The sequence below is a fragment of the Poecilia formosa genome, unplaced genomic scaffold (assembly GCF_000485575.1).
Source record: "Poecilia formosa unplaced genomic scaffold, Poecilia_formosa-5.1.2 Scaffold34, whole genome shotgun sequence".
Lineage (NCBI taxonomy): Eukaryota > Metazoa > Chordata > Actinopteri > Cyprinodontiformes > Poeciliidae > Poecilia > Poecilia formosa.
Window position 1 is genome coordinate 2,707,254 of NW_006799973.1, and position 21,046 is coordinate 2,728,299.

General features: G+C 39.2%; 2 protein-coding genes and 1 long non-coding RNA gene across 4 annotated transcripts; 2 read left to right on the forward strand and 1 right to left on the reverse strand.

Moving 5' to 3' along the window:
* On the reverse strand, nt 1-4,661 carry rabac1 (Rab acceptor 1 (prenylated)). 2 transcript variants are annotated; one of them, XM_007550219.2, is made up of 6 exons: nt 4,493-4,661; nt 2,646-2,787; nt 2,321-2,533; nt 2,028-2,125; nt 1,714-1,815; nt 1-810 (listed from the first exon to the last, which is right to left on the reverse strand). In XM_007550219.2, exons 2-6 carry the CDS (start codon nt 2,774-2,776, stop codon nt 722-724), a joined length of 633 nt encoding a protein of 210 aa, XP_007550281.1. In that variant the 5' UTR covers nt 2,777-2,787; nt 4,493-4,661; the 3' UTR covers nt 1-721. The 2 variants fall into 2 exon arrangements, with proteins under 2 accessions (XP_007550281.1, XP_007550280.1); XM_007550218.2 differs by having other exon boundaries at nt 2,646-2,790; nt 4,493-4,655.
* A 141-nt stretch (nt 4,662-4,802) lies between these two features.
* On the forward strand, nt 4,803-20,007 carry dedd1 (death effector domain-containing 1). The gene is made up of 6 exons (XM_007550220.2): nt 4,803-4,996; nt 5,297-5,492; nt 7,194-7,707; nt 7,782-7,904; nt 8,220-8,360; nt 18,181-20,007. Exons 3-6 carry the CDS (start codon nt 7,236-7,238, stop codon nt 18,576-18,578), a joined length of 1,134 nt encoding a protein of 377 aa, XP_007550282.1. The 5' UTR covers nt 4,803-4,996; nt 5,297-5,492; nt 7,194-7,235; the 3' UTR covers nt 18,579-20,007.
* Nucleotides 8,810-14,104, forward strand: LOC107835989 (uncharacterized). Its single transcript, XR_001661832.1, has 2 exons — nt 8,810-11,395; nt 13,380-14,104. It is a non-coding gene; the product is annotated as an uncharacterized LOC107835989 (long non-coding RNA).
* Nucleotides 20,008-21,046: the final 1,039 nt, after the last annotated feature.

Consider the following 21,046-nt stretch of genomic DNA (forward strand, 5'->3'; position numbering starts at 1 on the left):
TTTAAGGACCAATCAGTAACGAGGATTTATTGCACTTCCAAAAATTCCAATACAAAAGAAAAAAACACACCATTTCCATCAAACGTAAACAAATAGTACATTTCTGAAACATGCTTTCATTAGCTGAACGTTCAAAGCAGATTGATTAAATATTCACACTGTGAGAACGGTGAAACTCAACACAGCAGGCCTTCAGTACCCTGAAAATGATCCAGGAGCTTTTCTCAAATTAACATTTTATTCAATAAAAACAGGCATTTTAAAGCTTTATATGGCACTTTACCTTTGGAAATTACACATGAACAGCAGTTTATAAATATCTACAGCAGAGAGTTCATTGCAGAAGCTCTATTTATAGATGGCGAGTACATCAGTAAGGAGCAAGAGGCTTCATGACACAAAGCAGAGGCAAAAGAGGTTAGAAATATGCAGATCAAGGCCCATCATCTCACAATGTGCTTTAATTGATTATTAAGAAATTCATGATTTGTGCATATGACCAGCTATGTACATGGAAGAGTGTAACAACAGTTCTTTGACGCAATGTAAGGTGAGTTGATAAATGCCATAATGTTAAATACCTGGAACATAAGACACGCATATAGCTTGGAAACAGGTTTCAGAGCAGTTTCTCCCCCAAACACCTGAAGGCTGGTGCAATCACTGGGTCAAAAAGACGCCCGACCGTCAATCAGCAGCTGCTTCGAGTTCGCCCGGGTCGTCACACGGGCTCCATGAGGAGCTCGTCCAAGTCCGTTCCCTCCAGCTGCCGGAAGGCGGCGTGGGAGCCAATCACAAACAGCGTAGCTCCTGGGAGGAGACAAAAATGTATTTTAGGACAGAGAATATGTCGAGCTTTTTTAATAAAACAACAACAGTCCATGAAACCGAATATATTAGCAGGAAAAAAAAAAAAAAAAAACTCAGCTAACTTCATAAAAATTCAACGGCCCTCATTAATCACACATTTGGGTGTCAAGTTATTCTCACACAACAAATTTAACACTTTGTCTGTGAGCGTAGGCCGGGAGGCCTTATTCCCACACCAGGCTTCAGATTGCAACAGTGTGGACCTGAGGTGCAGCAGAGAAAATTAAGTTGTGCCAAAGCATCATTATTATTCCACACTAGTGCAAAATGATGAATAGCAGCACAAGTTTTTAGCACGTTTATTTTAGATTAAAGTGTATTGATAGTTTTTCATCATTAACTTGGTTTGAAAACTTGAGAGGTTGGCAGCATCAACGTGCCATCGGCTGTACAAAGCAACCACTGAGGTGCCCTGCGTGTTTAGGCAGACAGAACAGCACGCCTGGAGACTGAATGGAGTGAAAACTGTACATCTCCTGGAGGAAATCTGTGATTTAACTGAGATGAAAACAGTATGAATATAGGGATGTTTGTGTCTGCATTGGTTGTCATGCAGGTAAAGCACGACAGCTTTACCTGCATGGCTTAAAACAAAGTTTCAAGTTTTGCTTAAGTGTTTTAGTTTCTTGTAATTCTTGGAGTGGTGCACCTGAAAAAAAGTGTGCATTTCTCTTTTGAATAACCTTTTAACGTCTCAGATTTTGAGAGCACGGGCACCGAAGCTATGAATAAACTTGTACAGTGGGTACAGTACCACATATTCTGCTGGCAATAGTTGCCAGCAAACTAATGCTAGCAGATCGGCAACATGTGGCGAAACCTAACTGACGTGGTTTGACTTACCAAAAACCCAGAAGACAGCAGCGCCGGCACCTGCCAACCAGAACACGGGCAGAGAGATGGCTCCAGCTAAGCTCATCTGGTGGGGGACGGTGAGCTCTTTACCTGGTGAACAAGAGAGCACAAAGAAAACAAATCGATACGCTTTGCACGTGCAGGTTTGTTCTGCCAACAGGACTGATTGGGCTTGTACTTAATGATAAAACGACTACACGCTTCCAAGAAAGTCTGAGAAATAAAATTCATCCAAGGAACACGTGTAAAAAATAAAATAAAATAAAAAATACATAACTTCATTTTATGCCAACTTTACTCACCAAGAACAACCAGCTTGGACTCCAGAGACTTGAGGTGGATTATGTAGAAGGCACCAGCAAACACAGCCAAGGCAATCAGCAGCATGGGCGAGCTGATGCTGAGGATCAGGAGCACAAGTAAGTCAATCGCTCTCAGATTTCAAAGTAGCAATTCTTATCTCATGGCTTTTAAATGTGTTTTGTGTCACACAGAACTACAGAAATAAAACTGCTAATATGAGAATAGGAGGTGAACATTTTTTTAATTTTTTTTCAGATTAAACCAACACTGATCCAACTCATTGAGGCCTTACATGCAGTAGAGAATGAGACCCAGAAAGATGAAGGTGTAGTTGCTGTTGTAAACCTCCACGTTCTTCACCACCCTCTGGCAGAGCTCTCCGAAGTTTCGAGGTTTCGAGAACTTCCGCTGGTCGACAAAACTGGCCCACGGTCGAATGGACATCCTGCGGCGGTCAAACCATTCTTTAGCCACGCTGACTGAGAGGCCTTTGGGAAGCCACAGCCTTTGGAAAGTAAAGGCAAGGTCAAATACAGATGAAAATAACAACCTATGTAATAGTATTGAAATAATCTGTTATTTTCAGGATGAAAAAATCTAAAGTGAAAGGCTCTTACTTCGCCAGGACTCCAGCAGCGCCGCTACCCCCCGTTCCAGTCGGATGAGCATCCTCTGGACCAAACAGATCTCCAGCCTTGCTGTCCATGTCCACAAGGCAGTTCTCTCCCTTTGGCGCACCTGAGGACATCTCAAGACTTCCTGCTGAAAGGAGATTTCAAGGGATTTAAAATGTCAGGATTTAAAAATGGAACTAAACATTGAACACGTTTGCAACAATAAGTTGATCACCAAGCAGCTGCTAACCGAAAGCCTTCCTCCTCTACACACAATAGTCTTTATTATTGCTTCAATAAAGACTTTTAAAGTGAGAGGTAGTTTTTTGGGTGGTGGTACTTAGGCTCCCTTTAGAAGTACTCAGAAAATATTGCTTGATATTTACGGAATAAATATCAAGAAAGTTCGCAAAGAGTTGCACTATAGTAGGAAAACATGCAAGTGTAACATGGTCTTGTTGAATATTGTGATGAAGCTATACGGTGTGATAAATATTTTCCTTTTCATGTAAATCAGTAGGTGTATTCACATCTCAGACACTAAATTCTATATCAGGGAGAGGATCAAAACCCATATAACTCACATCCTGTGGAGAACGAATACAAAGCACATGAAATATAACTGACAACCTAGAATTACGTCAAAGGAGACTTTTGGGATTGTGAAATTGCACATATGCTTCAATGGTGACTGCAATTCAATATATCATGAAGTTAACATTTATTACAAGCCAGTTTTGGCAACACATTAGGTATAAGATAAATTGGAAATAAGGATTAGCTACAGATGCAAAGCAACACTTCATTACTACAGCTACTGCAAAGTTTAAAAAGTGAAGCGGCCATATTGGATTTTGACATTTGGTGAGAAAGTCCAAATCTGTTCTTTCAAATGTTAATTATTACAGTAGTACCAGGAAATAATATTCTCCAAACTTAACGAATAGGAAAAATATAATTTGTTTTTTTATATCTGACTTGGTGATCAATAAAAAAAATTGCTACATCTGGCTGACAGATTGGTGTATTTCTAGTATTTATCCTGGCAGTACTTGTTACATAAGGTGAGAACCACCGCCCTAGCTCATTCAAATTACTTTACCTGTTGTTGTTTTTTTAATTGAACCAACAGGGAGAAAATGTGTAGAAATAAAATAATTGTTTTAGTTTATTTATAAAATTTGTTTGGAAGACCATCACAAAGCCTGGACAGCTCAAGTTCATTAGAGGGAGAAGAGTTATTAAAAGCAATATACAAATATAAATAAAATAGCTTACATGTTTTTAGAACCCACTATGCAATATATTTGGTGGTTAAAACTTCATAAGAAATGAAGCATATGGTGAATTGTCCTTCAGGCAACTACACCTATGCTAAAGCCTAAAAACAATATTAATAGATCGCTCTCAAATCCAAAGGCTTTTAAATTTACACCAGAGAAAACTTACTTCATTAAGTATTAGAAAAGATTGTTGTTCGCTCACATCGGCTGAATACTTTGTTAGTAGAAGGGCAGTGGAAAATTACAATCAAAAAGGGCCTGGTCAATACCACATCACTCAACAAACATGATATTCATGAATCTGTTATTGTTAGCAATGGTATTTTTATTTAGAGAGTCGCTTTGTTAAGTGATGTCCATAAATATACGCTTAAAAACACAACTTTACCGGAAATTCAAGAAACTAACATGTAGCTTCTTTGCTAACGTTTACGTCAACTCTAGTCCAAGCGGACAGCTTATCACAACATCAAAACACTTTACAGATACTCATATGCGATCTTGACGACTAAAGAACATTTAAAATTGTACATCATACAGTCCTTAAAACAAAATATAGGTACTCACTGAAAAAGTTTTATCAGACAACCTCCTCCTTTTTGTTGCTGTTCAGGATCACGGATGTGATGTGGCCACAGCGAGAAAGGGGGAAAAAAACATCTTGGTATTCTGATGCACCACACTGCCACCTATTGGCCACACTATGAACCTGATTGAAAACGGGATGCTTCAAAGAATAAAGACAAGTTCGTATTAATGTCATTATCTTTTCATGTGTGTTTTAACTTGAAATGCATGTCTGAATGTATTTCTACAATATGTATTCTTGTAGGTTAAGCGACACCCATGAGATCAGCTGTGTGGTGCCCGTTGTCCTTGTTCACAGTTCACAGATCGCACAAAGAACTGACCGCAGATCAGTGGCGTAAAAACGTGATCTTACATCATCCGTCAAGCCGGAGGGATATGATTGGTCGTTTTCGCAGCGTTGACGTGTTGTCGTCACCGTAGACGTTGGTCAGTGGAAGTTGCTAGATTTTCCAGCGGAAGAGGAGAAATAACAAAGGAACTGTAAGTATGAATTATGTATTTTATTTTACTGAAAGAGTAAGTGTTTAGACTTACTCTTTTTCAAATACTTCAGAGCACGCTCTTTATTCCTTAGCAAAACTGTGCTTCCATGACAAGAGTCAGGCAATGTTATAGACGTGATGTCGGTTAGCACAAACGGTAGAAAACGGCTGCTAGCAAAGGACCGACGCATATTTAACAACCTACTAAATGCCTGTCGGTCTAACCTTTGCCTCTCAAGCATACGAAACATTTTTGTTAAATTTGAAAGCATTGTTGTTGGGGTTTTTTTTTCAACAGAAAACGTGACGGGTTACATAAACCACCACACGGCTCCACCAATCAGCGCTGCTGCTGGGCGTCAGAAGAAAGGACAACTTGTATTTGGCTTCTAGCGTTTTGCTGCATTCTGCTGAACAAAGCGACAGTTTAACAGTCACAGCTGGCCGTTTGTTTGGCGAGTCTCGAAACAGCGTCGAGCTACGGACGATAAAAGGTAAATCCTCAGACCTCGATATACTATAGTTCTATGCAGTACTGTCCGGTGACTAATGCTAGGCTGTTATGAAGTAGATGAGCTTCTTATTATTAGAGTACCATTAAAAAGCTAATAAAAATTCTGCACACAGAAATGCTTTTCAAATGTTTATTTCTGTAAGTTTCGATGAGTATGGTTTACAGTGAATGAAAAACCTCAATTTAATTCTCCAGAAAACTAGGATATATTATAATGACAATGTGAAAAAGGAGCTTCAACACAGAAATGTTATTGCCCACATCATCATGAATGACTGCTGACTTGACAGTGGTTCAGCAGACAGCTATTGACACAAATAGGATAGCCCACAGAATGCCATTACTCATGAAGCTGAGTGTTCAAAGAGTGCTTTATCCAAGGGTATAAGTGGAAAACTGGATGGAAGGAAAACCTATGATGCAATAGCGGGAGAGGGGAACCAAAAGCCAATTGAAGAGTTGAGTATTGGCAAGGCGTGGTCATTAGCTAGAGTCAGAACATCAAGACTCGCCACACGAAGATGTATCCGTGACATGGTTAAATTGCCATTTTGTCATGCTAAGCTACACCTGCAACAGAGGACAACGTGGTTAAGACATGTTTAAGTACATTTTGTTTTTTAAATGTAGGTCCCAAGTCCGGACTGGTGTTGGTCTGCTGTGTTGTATTATGTCTAAAGTCAGAGTAGTCATCAACCAGGAGTTATAGAGCACTCTAAGCTCCTCTCTTCTGACAAACTTGATCCAGGACACAACCTGCTTTAATTACAGTGGTACTTGACTGACCACCAAGCTGCCCTGATCTAAAATCTACAGAGAATCTATGCTGTATTGTCAACTGTAAGATGAGACACCAGACCTAATACCAGTTAATGGGGGCATATGTTGTCCAGTACATGAGAATGTTTTTCGTTTGATCAACACGTCTGCACAAAAGACTTTTTTTTATTATACTTAGAAAATATTCTGATTTTATAATAGCAAAGACTTTGGGTTTTCATTTGCTGTAAGCATTGAGATTAGCTGAAATAGATAGGTTAATATTTAAAATATCTAACCACGTGATCCAGAGCCAATATACAAGTTTTATTTTTTGAATTCAGTGTCCTGAAATAAATGAACTGTTAATGAAATTTTTATTTATTAAAATGACCCCATAACTTGATCTGTTAGCATCTGCTGCTAGTTTAGTGTTAGTTGTTAATCCTTCATAATTCAGCATGTGGTCTATCCCATCTCTGACATGTTAAAACCAGCATTTACTGTTCATGTGTCTTTTGTTTGTTTTTGGGGTTTTTCCTCTGTTTTTAATTATAAGACCGTGGTCTGAATCCAGAATTTGAGTCACTAGACGCAAATTGTGTTTAGAAAATTTGCTAATTAAACAAATAATGCAGATAAAAACAGTAAGGCAAACTGCAGCAAAAATAAAAATGTACATAAAATTGCACAAGCTTTGTGCACCACAAATTATTTTTGTTTCTCACCGTCACCACTCCCACAACTAATTGTGCTCCATGGAAACTACCAAAACACTGCATGACACTCACCTTTATTATTGTTATAAATAAAAAAAAATAATAATTTGAGTAAATTTTGGCTTTTTGGTACCCATGGAGTAGCCCAAAGATGTTATTGTTTAAAATAATATTTGTGTATCTTTCCTGTTGAAATTTTTCAGATAAGGGAGACCGTGGGAAGGAACCACAGTAGAACCGAGACCATGGCTGCAGTACAGTACCAAGGGCGCCCCATCAGGGACTCACTCCACTGGGACGAAACCGAGTGCCTGAACTACTACGGGATGCTCTCTCTCCATGAGATGTTTGAAGTGGTTGGCTCTCAGCTCACAGAATCTGACATTGAAGCTCTCTCTTTCCTTTTGAATGAAACCTACCCTGCACAACACCCTCTTGACCCAGCGGGCTGGACAGTTGAACCTGCTGAAGACGATTCAGAGGACGCTGGTGTAGCTCCAAGTCCACAGCTGCTGAGGGCGTGGAGGCGGTTAAAGCCCAGCGGATCACAGCAGCCTTTAGAGGGCTTGAAGTTTAGAAGTGGCCTTGAGCTGTTGCTGGAGCTTGAGAAGAGAGGATATCTCAGTGATGGGAACCTGGAGCCACTGTTGCAACTTTTAAGAGTGCTTACCCGTCATGATCTGCTGCCATTTGTGTCCCACAAGAAGAGGAGGACAGGTAATCAGTCAGCAATAGTCTCTCAGAATTAGTCATTCATTTATTGGTTAGTTAATTTTGAATCTGTTTTTCAGTGTCTCCAGAGCGAATTGGACAGAGATTTGAATTGGATAAAACAGAACTGGTGTTTGGATTACAGCATAGCTGCAGAGAGACAGATATGCCACTCCCATCCTTCACACAACAGTTAACAACTGGTAAGTCATTTTTATTGTAGGATATTATTCATGCTGCTTATGCTAATATTTATAAAGTACCTTCTAAAAGTATTTACATCTCATTTCATCACATGACAACAGCATACAGACTGAGTTCAAAGCTCTCTCTGGTGTCCTTATTTCTACATGATATTATAGACTTTTGTTTTTAAGGCTGTTTTGAAAATGTGTATACAATTGCTAATGCTGCAATTGTAATCAGAAACAACTTTGGCAACAGCCATTTAACGAAAATGTCCCATTTTTTCCCATTTCTTACAATCAAGTAGTGACACAGGCTCTGTGGGTTTTCAGATATTTACTCTCCAGCACCTGGGTCATCTACAAGGACGCGGAGGAAGAAGAGGGGACATGGCTGGAGCCGTAGGCCCAAGAAAACAAGCAGACGGGTCCAGCCACTGCCTCTCCCATCAGCACCTCAGAAAGTGTCTTGTGGTAAGTGCAGTGAATACATGTGCAACATGTCCCTTTTCAGTTTCCCCTCCTTTGCTTTCAGAAACACTTTCATTTTTCCTCCTATTTACTGTTTTTCCTTCATTTAAGTTTAATATCCGAAAACATCCGGTCTTCAGTCTGTTAACATCTTCAACAATTCTCTGTATTTTATTTTACTGATGTCCCAAACTGATGTTGTTCATCTCTGCTGAACCTCAGCTTGAATCATTGCGTTTCCTGACAGCCTGTTATCTTTCTCACCATTTAGTGGAAAAACCAAATAAGCCATCTGTTTATTTATAAGTGCTACTCTACAAAATGTTTCACACCAGAGCAATAAATTACTATATTTATCGTTTATGTGAAGATAAAAACAGGCTAAAAATAATTTAAACACTTTAAGAAGTGTTGTGCATTTGAATGAGAACTTGTTGGTCGTAAAGGCAGAGATCAATTCTCCAGATCCAAACCTACTACTAATGTCAAAATTACACTTGTCTGGCTTATTCATCACATTTACCAACCTACAGTTTGAGTGGTAAAATTCCCAACTTGAGGTTTATGTTTGGACAAAAATAATGTCACCGTTAGAACTTTCTACATTCCTCTGTTGATCACCAAACTCCAAAACATTCAAGCTGTTTTCAGTCGTACGTTCTTATTGGATGGACAGTATCCTAATAACGTTCTCAAACAACATCGAAGATTTGTTTTCTGTTTCTTCACCTTGACTTTCCCTACATTCTTGTGCCCTCATATAACATTTTCCTAACCCATTGGTCTGTGTTCAGCTGCTGCTGCTACGAATGGAAACTGGTGGCTACTCCCTGCTCTTTTTGTCTTTACTTTCAAGCCAAGTTTTTTAGTCCTGTCCCCTTAAGAGATGCCCTTGTTCTGCTTTGTTGTGCTTCTTTTATCTAATTTCCCTAAAGAATAATTGAAATGAACTAAACTCATGAAGATATCCCAAGTTGGTTCCTTCAAAAGTGAAAAAAATCCTTTAAGATCTTGAAAAATAGTTGGTAAAATGTTTTTGACCACAACACATTAACTCAAGAGAAAATGGACACTAAATACTCCTGCAACAGATTATTCAGCTTTCCGTTGCTTTTTATCTGGGATGGGTATCAAGATCCGATACAAAACTGCTCTGAGTTCCTTGTTCTTCAGCTCTGAAATGTCACAATTAGGAATTTCAATGATAACTTATCTCTGTTAAACTTGAACGACTTTCATCTGAAAAAATGTCAAAATAACATGAACATTGCAGTATTTTAAAACTTTCTCCTTGTGTTGATATTTGGATTCAAATCATGTAGAAATCTTGAAAAGATACCTAAAATGGTAATTTTAATTTTAAAGATTTTCCTTTTAAAATTGATGATTATCAGTCTAGCAAAATACAAATGTGCAACCTTCTTTGTAACATAGCTGGTGTTCCTTGTAATTCATTAATTAGGCTTCCTCAGGTCTTTTCCACACACATTAAAAATCAGACAGAACTCGGAGAATTCAGCAGTCTTCCCAGTATGCTTTAATCCGCTGTTTTGAACTCAAACATAACTTGGCAGTGAGATCTTGTTGGTTTATTGTGGCAACATGCAACTTATCCAGATTTTGTTGCCAGTGTACACCAGTGGAGACAGGCCATCAGAGAATTGAAACAGGAAAAGATACTTTAGTCTCATTGCATTCACACCGGATTGTCGGTACTAAAAAAATGTTTGAAGAATTCTTGGCACTGGGGATTTTGAGTTTAGGCTCCTGACATAGGGATCAATATGTGCTTTGTTCTCAGTTCTGGAGAAGTGCACACTTCTCCAGATTGTGACAGACGAGCTGGACGAGCAAAGGAATTTTTTTTTCTAAGTTATTTTTTGACTCCACTTGTGAATATAGAATCACTCAGCCCCAACCAGTTTAAAATATTGGCAGGATGGCCATCTCCACATTGACCAGTAGTTCATGCAGAAATCAGCCATTATCTAAGTCCTTTCGTTCTGATGAGCTGATGAAGCATTCCACCTCTTCCAAGGTTAAAACTGATGGCGCGGGTGCAGAAACCTTCCATGTATATTGGAGTTATGTAAATTATGAGGACTCATTGTAGTGCAACATTCAAATGTGATTTAGGTTCTGGATACTGTGCAATGGTCTTAATCCAGTGATAAGAGGGACCTAAAGCATCTGAGGTGCATCAGTCTATTGTCTACAGACAGGCAAGGCTTTATTTGCTCACTAATAGTTACAGCTACACTATGTAGTCTGTGGAAGAGGGTAATATCAGTAACATACAGGTAGGGTCTGCATAGCTGATTATTTTAGGATAGGAAGTGCTTCATGTAATTGGTTCAACATCAGCTCTATGGAATAAAAAGCGTCCATCTACTGACAAACAAGTTATCATCAAATATTACTTAAATGTTCTATTCTCAAATTTTAAAGTATCTTCCACAGCATTGTGACAAGTAAGTCCTATTATGTTTTGACTGTTGTTTCGAAACAGTAAAATTTTCAAAACGGTAACAATTTAAAGGGACCTTTATCAGATGCAATAATTCTAGTATTCATGTCAACAAAATCCTAATGATACCCATCCCTTTCTCAACACTTAAATATGAGTATTACACCAGAGTTTGTTTTCCTTTGTGTTTGCTCAGTTATTTAAGAAGCTTACATGTTGCTTGTAAAGGCCCGTCTCTGCCTGAAAATACGAGATACAGGCCAAACCAAAAACTTCGTCATCTCGACTTGATCAAAATATAATCTTAGGAAGACAGCCCTCCCCCCATTGGTATTAAAGTTGAGTGATGTGCCTGTGAACATGCTGCTGTCTTGACTCCACATTTGATTCCACCAGGTTGACTCCGATTGTGACTCAGATCGAGTTACCTATGACACAATGGATCACGAAGACAGAGATCGAGACTGAGGAACAAAACAAAAAAGTCTGTCACTCCACTCTGTGCATACGTACTGCAGTGTGCGTGATCAACTCAGTCATGTGCTCTCACAAGTCTGGGCCGATGCCTAAGGTAAAAAGAGGCTCTCCTCCCTATTAGAACAGGGGGTGGAGCTGCTACTTTGCTCTGTATACGATGCTTGTCTATCATAATATAGGTGCTCCTTACCTGGTCCCCTAACATCAGATTTAGTTGGATTTAGATAAATCATCATTTGTTATTTAGACTTCTTCACTGTGGAAAAAGAAAGAAAACCTTGTGTCACAGAATATGGATTCCTTCCTGTTCTGACAAGAGTTTAGTGTTTTGCAGAACTGACCAGAGTCCTCAGCAGTGCGCTACAAATTCGTCTCATAAATCTGTGGCTCGTGTTCAAAAGTAAAACTACCAAACGGTAGAGATTTCTGGATAGGTCTTCTTAACTAAGGTCAAATATCAGTGGGTTTAATAAATCGTAACAAATATGGCCAACATTCTGTCTTACAAAGTGAGTGAAATTTATAAAATTTATAAAGTTTATAAAAAAAATTATCCATGAGAGGAGAAACAAGAGATTTTTGTTTCATCTTAAACCAAAAAATTTAAATGAAGCAGATATGTTTCGTAAGATGAGAACCCCAACTGCAAAGTGAATGAAGTCATGAATCTTCAAGTTGCAACCAGTGCTTTATAGTAATGTACCAGACAGAGTTTTATGGCCGATGTCCTCCATCCAGTTTTGTAAAATGTTGACCTGCCATATGTTTTATTTAACATAAAAGGTAGATCTATTTCCTTAACTTTTAGGCATGTAAATGGCTACCAACATCCATAAATCTCTAAAGCAACCATTGTGAAAAAAATGGATAGAACAGAGCACTTTTGCTGCAATATGATCAGCCTTAACAAAATCTGCTGAAGTCTCTCGCTCTGTTCAGAAGTTGTCTCCATAAACATAAAAACAGTTTTTAGATGAAATTTAAATCTTTACATCTCCTCCAGCTTCATTTTAAGCACCTTACTGGTGGCCAAGTTCCTTTTTCCTCTGTAACATCTTCCACACAGAAGAGAGAAAAAAAATGTCAGATTTTTGGGTTCCCGGCGAGACAGTTAAAAGTCATAGACAGTCTCTCCCCATTATTTTTATTTTTATTTTTCTGATGACGGAAAGAGTGCAGCATTATTGAGATGAAGTGGAATCTACCTATAGTTGATTTGTAATGCAGTATTGATGACAAGATAATCAATTTAGTCTAATATCAGTTGAAAAAAATTATTTGTCCAAAATTGGAGAGACTTTTTGTTTAAGGAGGTCGTAAGATAAAAGAAAATAAACAAAGACATATGTTGGTCACATTTGTGAAAAAAGCCCATTTCACCTTTTTAGCATAATTTAAAAAAAAATTGCCAGTATGTGAGGACCAGCCCTTTTTCTTTTCAGAAAATCTAAGATGGCTGCCACTTTTAAAGAAATGACTCTGTTTTTTTTCTCAAGCAGTTCTGAGAAAACAGAGTAGTGCTCTGCTGAGGGAAGCTCGTGCTGTATCTTATCTCTGCAACCCGTGTGAGGCCCCTCATGTGCGTTTGTCAAGACGGAGCAGAGATGGATAGGGCAGTTCAGTCCATCACTGGCCCCTAGCATTTCAACAGACCTTAAATAGTCTCTCTTGTCATGACTCATCTCTGAAACCATTTTCACCAGAGTGTCTGAATTAAACTGTGACAATAACGACTGCCATTATTGCTGTTCCTACAAGGGGTGCTTGGGGAAGCCTATGCTTGGTTTAATTGATCCTGTTGGTTAGCCTTTGCAGTTGGATCTTAAATTATTAGTTGTCAAGGTTGAATGTAAGAAAATTGTCCAACATAAGAGTAATCCCAAGCATCCCAGTGTATCATAAGGACACATTTAAGTGTAACTGGATATATTAAGTTGACAATGACTCCTACTGGTCAATCTGAAAGCTGATTACAACTAAGAAGTGCCTGCTTGATGTTGAAGGAAAAAAACAGCAACCCAGTCAACTATCATCCAACCCACTTGTGCTTGTCTCTCTTTCTCTTTCTGTATTCACAGTTCTAAACAGTCCCAACGTGTGTATCAGGATGCGATATCCTTACACACAAAGAGAGAGCGAGAGATCGAACACTAAATGTTCAAACCACGCAAAACGGTAAAGAGTGATTTATCTATGGGACATGAGAGGTTTGTGTGCCTGTCTCTCAGATTTCCCCGTAGCTCTCCACTCTTGGTCTGTTGTTCACCAGAAAAATGGATCGATAAAGAGTTGAAGCTCTCCGTGCCAAGCGACTCCTCGTAAATGGGTACTTAAACTTTTTTTTTTGGAGGGGTGGGGGGGCTGAGATGAGGAATCCAAACGGGCTTGGTGCTGAAAGTGAGTAATGAAAACTGTGCCTCCTAATGTCCTGTCTAAGTGGATGTCTCTGTGTCCGATGAAGCGTGAAGTGCTCTGTAACCCTAACAAAATGACTATCACTGTGTTCCTGTGGTTTTTAAATGGCCTTCCCCTCGCTGTCACTGTCTTTACTTCTATCCTGCTCAGTGTGAAATGAAGGCCACCCATAAATGCAATAATTGGCAAGTGTTTATCATAGCCCTGGCAATCGCATGCTGTGTAACGATAGAAAAGGTCAATTTATAAGACTTTAAATGCCTCACTCTGATCACAGCAGGTACTTTAAAAAAGTTAAAGCTGTTTTGCAACCTATTGTATCGTCATTGAAGATTGATAAAATGCAACTCATGGCTGTAATACAAACAATAAAAGATTTACCTGCAGGCCTTGATGGGAAACTTCCCAACTGTGAAATTTAATCATAGCACCTTCGGAAGTGTTTTATTTCTGAGTCAAAGCAGATGTACACAAAGGATAGTTGTAAACATTAACCAAAGAAGCTCCAAACCTTTAGACAACAGAATCATTCAAGATTTTTCCACCTTATTCTTCTGTTTCCACTTCATCCCCCACCCTAATCTTAATTATATCTGACTTTACCCTGTAGGGCAGAGGTTCCCAAACTGTGGGGCGCGCCCCCTAGGGGGGGCGCCATGCCATTGCAGAGGAGGGGGCGTGGGAAGCCGTCTGGATGAAAAAAAAAACATGAACACTGTATGCGCTGGGTTTTTACCTTAGAATGTTCAACACTCTGTTATTCCTCTGTCAATTTGATACAATAGGGTCTTCCGCACTTCCCATATCTGTATCCTCTGTCACTTTTATCAGCAGTTAAAACTGTTTAATCCGTTGTTAACATGTGGTAACCTGTTTTTCCGAGCCGCCTTTAAACGCAACATGAGCGCTACGACGCGCTGGTTTCCACCTGTGCGGCAGTGAAGGAGACCTGCTGCTGTTGTACAGAGCTACGGAGGTGTGTTAGAATCATGGTAGCAAACCAGAAAAACACAAAGAACTTTTCACAGTTTTTCCCCCAAACTAACAGACTGTTGAGTAAAGCTGTTGGATGCAGGCAAAGTTAGCTAAAAGATGACTAGCTAGCTAATATCAATACAGCACCTTAAGTTTGTTAACAAGTAGCTTAGGCTACTGGTGGTGTTGTCTATGTTCAGCTACGATTCATTTTGTCCCCAAAAAAGTTGATTCCCCCCTCTTATTTGTCTGGAGCCGGGGCTGAGTATAACAGGGAGTCTCTAAGAATCCTCCCCCCTTTGCTCACACACATCGTTCAACCAGACAGCTATTTGTAATCCATGGGGGGGCCCAGAAATAGTTTGGAAACCACTGGGGGGCCCAGGCGAAAGAGTTTGGGAACCACTGCTGTAGAGTATTGCTGCTTTTGAACCAAATGTGAGCCTTTTCCCCTCCTTATTGATTGATTGATCATTCATTCTTTGTAATATTCCTGCGTACAGTTTTAATTTTTTGTTGTTGTTTTTTTTTCCCCCATGAAAAAAGTTACTATCTTTTATTAGTCCCCTGATGTGGTAAAATATGACAATGGAGCCATGAAAAATACTTCCACGTACTCACTTTTCAAAATATAAGCAATGAATTGTGGTATAAAAAGGGATATTATAAAATTGTTCATTTGTGTTGTAAGCCATCAGAATTAAATATCTTCATGAAACTGGAATTGTTCTTGTACCTTAATGCTTTCCTAAGCAAATCCTATTTGCTTTCAACTTTTATGAAACCAGTTGGTTTTGTGCCTGAATCTTGCAACCAGCCCTTACAAATGTAACATTTAGAGTGCCCTGTTTGAGCCAGTCTCCTGCTTTTATAATCTAATTACACACTTCTGAAGAATGCAAATGAAAACCAATGTTTTGATACCACCCCTCTACAAATGTTAAGGGATTCAAAATCAATTCCTTTATTTGACATTTGCATTTCTAATGTTGGCATTTTCTAAATGTTTCCCTAACGAGTTGGGTGCCTTTCGCTGTGGCCTCAAACAAAATGTTGAGTTAATGGGACTTCTCGCATCAGGGTGTAGCTGTTGAATGAGATTGAAAACGAAACGTGTAAAAGTAGTGCACAATGTCATGTCAGCATAGATTGAAACTCTTGCAATTGTCTTTTCATCAGTCACAAGTAGAAGCTGTATGTACAATATGCCCCTGGTATGTATTTGTGAAACTTTTTAAACAAATCCATGTTTTAGTGCTGCAGGATATCTTCATTCTAAAATGTTGGAAAAATGCAGCATTCAATTTGACCAAGCTCAGTGGGGGATATTTGGTGGAAGAAAGTGTTCTTTTTACCAACGCGTTTTAATTAATGACTTCTAGTTCCTATGAGGTTTCAATATGACATGATGTAAATCTTTTTTTTTTTCTTGACTAATATTTGTGCCTGGAGATTATTAAATGATGTAGAATCTCCTTCACTACAAATCTATCACTGCATCTAGTAAAACTCTTTTATACACAAATAAGTTGAAAAAATATAACCAGTTTTCAGTCATGCTTTTAAACATAAATGCTGCATTTAATTTTTCTCTGAAATAGTTGGGGGCAAAGGGGAACCAACAAGTTCATTGTAGGTAAAATGCGTAAAATTCACTGTTGAGGTCAGAAAGTCCACATCATATTTGAAGGCTTTTCTTCTCCTTGCCAGAGTCACCAATAAATGTAGCTAGAATCTGTTTTCTTCATAAATGAGAGTGGTCCTTCTAACCCATCTGAAGGGCTGAGTTTATAGTTAATTTCACTAAACTTTATTGAATGAGCATGTTTCTAGATTGTGACAACTGCTGTTCTGGGAGAACTTTGGGTTGGGAGAGCTGGGTCTTTGTTGCAGCAAAAGTCATCAGCAGCTGGTTGCCTCTTGGAGCTCTGGAAAAATGTCATGGGAGATGATCTCAGCGTTGCTCTTGCTCAGTACAGTATGTATCCTCTAATCTTTCTCGCTGTGCTGTTGCATGACCATCAGTCCTGTAAACTTCGGAAACTCAAGAAGCTACTTATTCTCTGCAAAGAACATTATATTGAGAATCTGCCGAATGTAAAGATTTAAAGTCCGTCCAAAGCTTGGTACAGCCGAGTTGTTTTACAAAAAAAAATCAAGGTGTCAACTTAATTTCAGTACTTGGTTACATGAACGCTTCAACCATGATGTTTGTGGACCTTTTAAAGCTGTCACACTGAAAGTTCTCATGCTCCAGTTTCTTCTGATTCAACCGTTTTGTTAACAGCTGCCAATGATACTCAAATTCATAGAAATGACCGACCGAGAAATGGAACAACACTGCTGGATCAGATGAGTATTTCTTTCCTTGCTCCGACTTACCAACTTAAGTTTCACCAAAACAAACCGAGGGGCCAGATTTACAGAAAAGATGCTCTCAGATGGGATGGTCTACTTCCAGTGCCCTCTCATCTCAGTTTACTCTGCATCGCTGCACCTTTTTTGTGTGGAACTGATTTTAAAGCAAAAAGAGATAACACTGAGTTCAGCCTATTGAGTAGGAACTGTGCCCCCTTAACAAAAAAAAATGACTGCTCAGTTTAATACTGATGAATACGATGCCCAGTGGTGATGCAATGCTGTGAAAAATATTTACTCTGTATAGATTTCTTCTCTTTGCCTTTTTGTCACTAAATGTTTCAGATCCAGAAAGCGGCTTTTAATTGATCATTTTACGTCTGAAGATGGAAACCTTGTTTTCCCCTAAAGCTAATAACTAGCAGTGCCACATTTAGCGACGGCTCCTTTTTGGTAACAACGAACCACTGAGTCCTTTACCTCACTTAGGAAATGTTTTGACCCACTCTTCTTTCCAGAATTGTTTTAATTCAGCCTAATGTTAAAGACTGGCCTGTTAATGTCAGCATCTCAATCACTTATTTCTCCATGCTTTCTGAGATTTTTTTAACCTGTTTCTTGTTGTCAGACTGGGCCCATTTAGAGTATTTCCTGATTCTACTGGGCTCACTGCAATAAGGCTTCAGAATGGGTTTTGAAATGAAATTAAGTTTTCCATTAAAATTCATTTTAATAGTCAATTTATGATTTAGCAAAAGTAGCAATAACTTTTCAACATAGCCAACATGTGGCACATCATCATTTTAAAGCTGTGTTTATTTTCACTTTGTTTATATTTCTCTGATATTAAAAAGCTTAATCTGAAACATTCAAGCGTGACAAAAAGAGCAAACAAAAAAAAACTATAAATGCTTCTTCACAGCAATCTAGAATAAACCTAAATAATTGGTGTCTGAACATTTTTTTAATGTTTCTTTCTCCCCCCCTTTGTTCTGCCTCATGACCCCTTAAAATCTTTCCCCTCTTTCTGTCATTCTTTTCTTTCCCTTCTTCATTATCTGCTGACTCCTTTGACCCCTTCACTTCCTCCCACCCGCCCCCACTGTTTCCTCCACCTTCTGCTGTTACCAGATATCCGCCTACGCGTACGGGCCGAGTACCTGGAGCACGAGTCGGCGCTACGTGAGGGCGTCTCGTCAGACAAGCGTCAGCCGCTGGAGCGTCAGTTCGAGTTGTTTAGCAGAGCCAGTTCGCTGCTGCGCGCCAGAGACCTGGGCTCCATCGTCTGCGACATCAAGTTCACAGAGCTGGACAACCTGGAGGCCTTCTGGGCCGACTACCTGAGCGGGGCTCTGCTGGAGGCCCTGAAGGGCGTCTTCATCACGGACTCCCTGAGGACGGCCGCCGGCTCCGAGGGCGTCCGCCTGCTGATCAGCGTCGACCAGGACGACTACGAGGAGGGCCGCAGGCTGCTGACAGCCAGGAAGGCGATGTCCTCCGGTAACGGTGGGCGCACACAGACTTGCTAGGCCTTGTGATCCAATGAGACTCTTGTTGTATTATATGACGCTTGAAGGAAAGAATAGCTGGGACCATGACGGACGGTTCAGGTGGAAGTCGGAAGCACTTTTAAGGCCTTTTTTTTGTTTTGCTGTTGACGTGACAACCACTAGATGGCAGAAGTAACTATTGGTCCTTTTTGTTTATATCATGCCTTTCAGTTTTCAGTCTAAGTTGGAACATAAATATTTATGAATGAAAGAGGAATAATTATGGATCAGTCTGTTAAATTTGGGTTCATGTACAGGTGCTACATTATTAAACACCGGGATGAAACTGGAAGGAGGGAGAATTTTCTTTGACGCAGCTAGAAAAGGAAAAGGCAAGAGTGGGCCTCCTGATTGAGTGATGACACTGTCAGTTATTTAATAGATTTAGAAACTAATAAGAAAAAGAGCCTAGTCAGTTGACTAACTGTATCAAAATTTGAACATTTTATTTTCTTCTATACTTTTTACTTGGCTCTGGAAAGTCTCATTTACAACTCCGCCACTAAAACTACAAACACTATTTTAATTTTGTTTGAATGTTAAAAAAAAATAATGAAATTGGGAATTTGGTTAATACTTTAAAAAATGTGAGGTGGGGGGTGAAAAAAAATCATTACTGAATCAAACTAAAATTGAACAAATTCGGAAGAATGTGCCGCTTTCACCACAGTTTGACTTCTGCACCGAACTTCAGAGAGCCCCGCCGACACAGGAGAGACTAGATAACGCTGGGAATCTCTGCCCCGTGTACCACCATAACCCACCGTATGATTGCCGTGGTCAGTGGATGCTTTAGTCATCAGTAGATGACAGCAGTGATTAGGAACAGGTCTCAACAGACCATGGAAGATTCATCATCACAAGCTTGTCAAGAGTGGCCCTGATAATGTAATGGTGGCTTGTGCCTGGGCTCCCAGTTAGGCCTCAGCAAGTGCTTCTCTCAGCAAGTAAAGCACAGGACGGAGCGTCAGTCAATACAAGTGATGTTGGAGAGATCAAAATCAAAAGTGCACATCCCAGCTCCACTCAGCCCTGCGATGTTGGCCCAGTAGAGTGGCTCACGGACAGCTGTCTACTCGCCCTGCTGGAACTAATGCCTGGACTTCACTCATAGAAGACGATCAATAAGGCCTCTCACTCTTAAGTCCCTTCATACTGGCACGACTTAAGCAGGCAGACACTGTCTGAAGTACAAGTCTCTGTAGGGCTGAGCAGAGACCAGCGAGAGGACAATGGACAGATTTCCATGTTTACTTTGTGTGTTTTTGGTAAAGGAGATAATGTATGTTTGTACTGTTCACTAATTCAGGGGATTTTTTTTTCTTTTGAACGGTAGACATGTTTTTTGTGGAAGTCTTTATATATTGGACATTACTTCTGGTGAATAATAAAAGTTTTGATGACCTCATGTTGTTTTTTTGATACATTCATATTTGTCCTCAACATTTTGCATAGTTCCAATTGTGATATCGGAAAAATCAGCACTGTCTTTTATTAGCTGTTTGGCTAATTTATTATTGGTTCTTCACACTCTAAATCTGAAACATTTGAAGTTGATCCTTAACACAGATAACCTGAAAGGCTCTGCTGAGTACTGACTGTTTAATGTTGCTGGTTTAAAATGTTCCTAAAAAAAAAAGTATTTTCAAATTTAAAGCATAATATTTTGAATTATTCTTCAAAATTGCAGCATTAAAGTAATTCAAGTTGTTGAAATTCTTAAATGTTAGTTTTTGATACTTTTGCTGTTTCCCTTAAAGTGTATGCTACTGTGCTCCAGAAGAAGCTGATCACATTCAGGAGAACTTCATGTAAAATTGCACAAAACCTTACCACATTTTTTAAAAGGCAATTTATTATACAATGAATTGGCTGAGTGGAGATGCAACCACCATGCCACATCTACTCGTTCCTTTTGCTTCAGGTATTGTTTTTTGAATCGACTAACCTTAGCTTTTACTGTTAGCAACAGTCACTGAACAGGAAATAAAACTCTGAAGCTTAGTAACATATCAAAGACTTTTAATTCCAGAATCTGAAGATGAATGGTAAAATGTGTACAAAGCATGTAAACAAATGTATATTTTATTCCACTAACATTATCCTTAACTAAAATTTGACTAATTAATTATACCAGGCTTTTAAAAAGTGTTGGTAGCCCTAAAGGCCCATTTTTTTAAATGAATGTAAGTGAAGCACTTCTCGTTTGTTTTAATTTTCAATATTGGTGAAAATGTTGAGGAACTTCTGATTGGAAAATCTTTTCCTCGTGGCTTAAATATGCGACACAGTGACCCGCTGGCTCCAAGGCTCCAGAGGAACATGTTTGTCTTGGATTTTAAGGTGGTTAGGAAATATTAAAATCAAAATTGCCCTGTTCCAATAAGCACATTACCTAATGCAAGTATTAATTATATGTAAAATTTGATGTTGAAAAGAATTTGAGC

Bases quoted from the DNA above. Each gene is read 5' to 3' on its own strand.
- rabac1 (XM_007550219.2), bottom strand. From the start codon at position 2,776: ATGTCCTCAGGTGCGCCAAAGGGAGAGAACTGCCTTGTGGACATGGAC. The intron at 2,534-2,645 runs GTAAGAGCCTTT...TACTTTCCAAAG, and splicing joins GCTGCTGGAGTCCTGGCGAA to GCTGTGGCTTCCCAAAGGCC. The intron at 811-1,713 runs GTAAGTCAAACC...GTCTCCTCCCAG, and splicing joins TGCTGTCTTCTGGGTTTTTG to GAGCTACGCTGTTTGTGATT.
- dedd1 (XM_007550220.2), top strand. From the start codon at position 7,236: ATGGCTGCAGTACAGTACCAAGGGCGCCCCATCAGGGACTCACTCCAC. The intron at 7,708-7,781 runs GTAATCAGTCAG...TCTGTTTTTCAG, and splicing joins CCACAAGAAGAGGAGGACAG to TGTCTCCAGAGCGAATTGGA. The intron at 7,905-8,219 runs GTAAGTCATTTT...GTGGGTTTTCAG, and splicing joins CACACAACAGTTAACAACTG to ATATTTACTCTCCAGCACCT.